The 4,137-nt window shown below is 42.3% G+C and overlaps 1 protein-coding gene across 1 annotated transcript; it reads left to right on the top strand.

The window, feature by feature from the left end:
* Nucleotides 1–462: 462 nt before the first annotated feature.
* On the top strand, nt 463–1,395 carry LOC136615373 (olfactory receptor 52D1-like). Its single transcript, XM_066594163.1, has one exon. The coding sequence runs from the start codon at nt 463–465 to the stop codon at nt 1,393–1,395; it is 933 nt and encodes a 310-aa protein (XP_066450260.1).
* Nucleotides 1,396–4,137: the final 2,742 nt, after the last annotated feature.

Raw genomic sequence — 4,137 nt, 5'->3', positions numbered from 1 at the left:
CAGAATCCAGAGAGGAGTATAAGAGGGACTAGATGTCTTTCTAGAGTGCTGTGATATTACAGGATATAGACATGAAGTGACCAACGGGGTTGTTGATCCGAGTCTTGGAGTCAGGTAGGAACTCTCAAACGCTGCTTCAGGGATTATTCTGACTGCCATTATGGCAAAGTGAGCTAAATTGGCTTCTGCCTTATTGTTTTTTTTTTTTGCCTTCCTCTGGATCAACTAGGGGAGGCAGCGGAAACAGGCTGAACTGGATGGACATTGTCTCCTTTCAGCCTAATATACTAGGTTACTACAGTTTTTTTAAAAGTGGGGAGGTAAAAACAAATATGAAAAAATAAAAAAGGGCCACATCCTTAAGGGGTTGTATGGGACTCGAAAAACATGGCTGCTTTCTTCCAGATACAGTATGACTGATCACGTCTTTATTACAGGTGGATAGTGGGACAGTGCTTGGAAATGTCGAATACGAGTTCTCTCCACCCAGACTACTTCCTCCTCATGGGGATCCCTGGTCTGGAGAGATCCCATCTTCTGATCTCCATCCCATTCTGTATCATGTACATCATGGACCTTATCGGAAATTCTATCTTGATTTTGGTTATTGGAACAAACGAGACCCTCCAGCAGCCCATGTACCTGTTTCTGATGATGCTGGCCACCTGTGACATCCTACTTAGCTCTTCCACCGTGCCCAAGACTCTCAGCATCTTCTGGTTCAACTCTCACATAATCTCCTTCAATGGCTGTCTTGTCCAAACATTCTCCATTCATTTCAACTTTGTGGTAGAGTCCGCCATCTTGGTAAGCATGGCCTATGATCGATACTGCGCCATTTGCCACCCTTTAACCTACACAACCACCCTCACTGGATCCCTCATATGGAAGATGGTTGTTTTTGCTATTTTAAGAAGCTTTTGCGTCATAATTCCAATTGTCTTTCTTCTTAGACGATTGCCGTATGAGGGCAGCAATGTGATCGAGCACACGTACTGTGAACACATGTCCATGGCCCGGCTTGCTACTGCTGATATACTGGTCAATGTGGTGTATTGTCTCATCGTAGCAGCTGGTTCTTCTGGTGTTGATATGATCCTCATAATCGTTTCATATGTTGTTATTTTCAGGGCAGTCCTAAGGCTCCAGTCCTCAGAAGCACGTTTCAAGGCCTTCAACACGTGTATGTCTCATATCTCCGTCATCATCCTCTTCTATATACCGGCTTTCTTCTCTTTCATAACCCATCGAGTTGGCCATAAGTACATCTCTGCCCGCTTCCACATCCTCTTTGCCAATTTCTATGTCCTTTTCCCACCTATGATGAACCCAATCATCTATGGGGTGAAGACAAGAGAGATCAGGCAGCGGGTGGTGGCTATGTTTTGCAGATGAAGCATTAATATTGTTGTATAAACCTATTCTGGGGTAAATGGTAAACCATGTCAACCCAACATTTCAGTTGCCTCGTCCTGAGCTACTCATTAGTACTAGTGGGGAATTTGGTATGTAAATAGGAATTATGGGGCTCTTTTTTTGCTTTTTCTTTCCCACTTTAAAAAGTCCGACCTTTTTTTTCTAGCTATCTGAGGGCTCGTTGTTTTTTTTTTTTGAAGCCGAGTTGTATTTTTCATTGGTACTATTTAATTTAATGTACCGAAAAACTTTTACAATTTTTTAAGTGGAATGAAATAGAATAAAAATGCAATTCAGCTAACTTGGGGGGGGGTTCTTGTTTTTATGTGTACAATAACTTTATTCTATGGGTCAGTACGACTACAACAATGCAAACTGTATGTAGACATTTTTTGTTTTACTTTTAAAAAATAAAATATATTTGGAAAAAAAAAATCTTTTTTTTGGTGCAGTGGCCTTGTCACATAAATGGACTGTCCGCCTTATTCTAGTTAGTCCAAAGGTTTAGGGTTACCATTTCTGGGTTTGTCATTTGCTTCTGTGTCCTCTGGTCATTTGTCTGTATTCGCTTAGTGTCCCCCTATCACTGAAGTTGCATGTGGGGGTTCCCCTGATATTTGTGGAGCCCTGTTGTCCAATGACATCACATTGGTCATTATTTAAGTCTTCTCCTGGATCTCAGAGTTGCTGTTTATTGTCTTAGCTCTGGTGGAGTAAGTTTGAGTTCTTTGGAGCTCTGCCGCTAAAGCTAAGTATTGTTCTTGTAGTTTATTTCTGCTTGCACCCTACTGACCGGGCCAAAGTGGGGAAATCTGACATGTGTGACTTTAACATTGAATAACTCCACAAAGCTTTTGCATATCCAAGTAAATCTCACATTGTTTTTTCTCCACATATTGTAGTACCTCTGGTAGCCAGAAGCAGGGAGACAGGTCCTAGTTGGAACAGATCATTGGGGGACATCGCAGAACACTTAGGTAACTTTTTAAAACTTTTTTTAAACTCATATGTGATTGCTGTTATTGATTGGATACTGACTGGGGACCACACACCGTGGCCCCCGGTGACAGCTCCGGTAGCGAATAGCAGAAAGCTCTCACACTCACAGACCCTGGGGCTTTAATCTACATGACCAGTGTGTTTTTGCAGCCGTGTAGAATAAATCACAGACACACAGGGAGTGAAAACGCATATGGGTAGTCACTAAGGGGTTAATACAAAGTGGTGCTTTAGTTATCTGTTTGTGTTTTCTTTCTTTTAGGTGAGGCGTGGTTCGTGGGGCCGCCTTTGTTGAGGCGATTACCTTACTTTTAGGCAGAGCTCTTCCTTCCTAGAAGTCAGTGTGAGGTTATCCCTTCTTCTTTTGATTCTAATGTTTCTCCACTCTGGTCTGCGGTCGGCTCCCGGTGTGAACACAGCCTCGCCTTCGTCCTGGTCGTGGTGCGTTTTTAGTTCAGGGTGAATGTGACTTCTTCTGAACGCCATAACTTTTTAACATTTCCTTCGATATTGTTGCCTGTGGGCTTGTCTTTACGGGACGTCCTGTAGCTTCTATTGGTAGCATATTGGGGTTCATATGACTCTTTGATTGCTTTTTATTACATCTTTTCTTGGACACAGATTGACCACAAAAAGCACAATTTAGGCTTTATGTAGTTTTTGTTCTAACAACGTTTACCATGTTGGGTAAATATGCGTTACTTTGATAGATTGTGCTTTTATGGACACAGTAAGACCAAATATGTTTTCTTTTTTTTTTAAATTCTTTATTTATAGCAGATTATCAATTAGTTACAGTCAACTTAGTATTTTCGTTAAGCACCAACATACCAACATCTTAAACATTGCAATATTAACCCCTTCCCGCTCCTGGACGTACCTGGTACGTCATGGCAGCCTGGTACTTCCCGCAACATGACGTACCTGGTACGTCCTGGAGATAGCACGGGATCACATAAGATCCCGCGCTATCCCGCAGCGGGAGCCGGCTGTCAGTCACAGCCGGCGTCCCGCTCCAACAGCGGGGGGACATCGGAGATGCGCCCGCCGCTGTTAACCCCTTCCCTGCCGCGATCTAAGTAGATCGCGGCAGGGAAAGAGTTCACAGAGGGATCGCGATCCCTGTGTGTCTCCGGCCGGAACTCGCGATGTTATCGCGAGAGCCCGGCCTGTCACCATGTCAACAGGACGCCAGACACTGGCGTCCTGTATTGCCTGTGCCTTTAATCGCTGTACAAGCGATAAGGCATGGCAGAGCAGTAGCTTTGCCATGCCTTATGACAGCGATCATAGGCACAGTGATGTAAGTCCCTCAGAGGGACTCAAATAGTATAAAAAAAAGAAAAGAAAAGTGTAAAAAAAAGAAAAATGTAAAAAAAAAAAATGTAAAAAACCCCCTTTTTATGCTTTTTCTAATATTAGCATAAAAAAAGGGAAAAAAAACTAAAACCCCACATATTGGATATTGACGCGTCCGTAACGACGTGTACAAAAAGTTGAACACGCTTTTTATTTTGTACGACAAAAAGCGTAAAAAAAAACGCTAAAAAACAGAGGCAAAATGCTAATTTTTAGCATTTTGCCTCATAAAAAATGCAATAAAAGTGATCAAAAAAGCCGTACATTTCCCAAAATGGTACCAATAAAAACTACAGCTCGTCTCGCAAAAAATAAGCCCTTATAGAGCTCCGTACATAGAAAAATAAAAAAGTTACATGACTT

Source organism: Eleutherodactylus coqui, chromosome 1 (assembly GCF_035609145.1).
Source record: "Eleutherodactylus coqui strain aEleCoq1 chromosome 1, aEleCoq1.hap1, whole genome shotgun sequence".
Taxonomy (NCBI): Eukaryota; Metazoa; Chordata; class Amphibia; order Anura; family Eleutherodactylidae; genus Eleutherodactylus; species Eleutherodactylus coqui.
Note: the sequence above shows the minus strand (reverse complement) of the source record. Positions and strands in the feature narration are given on the sequence as shown.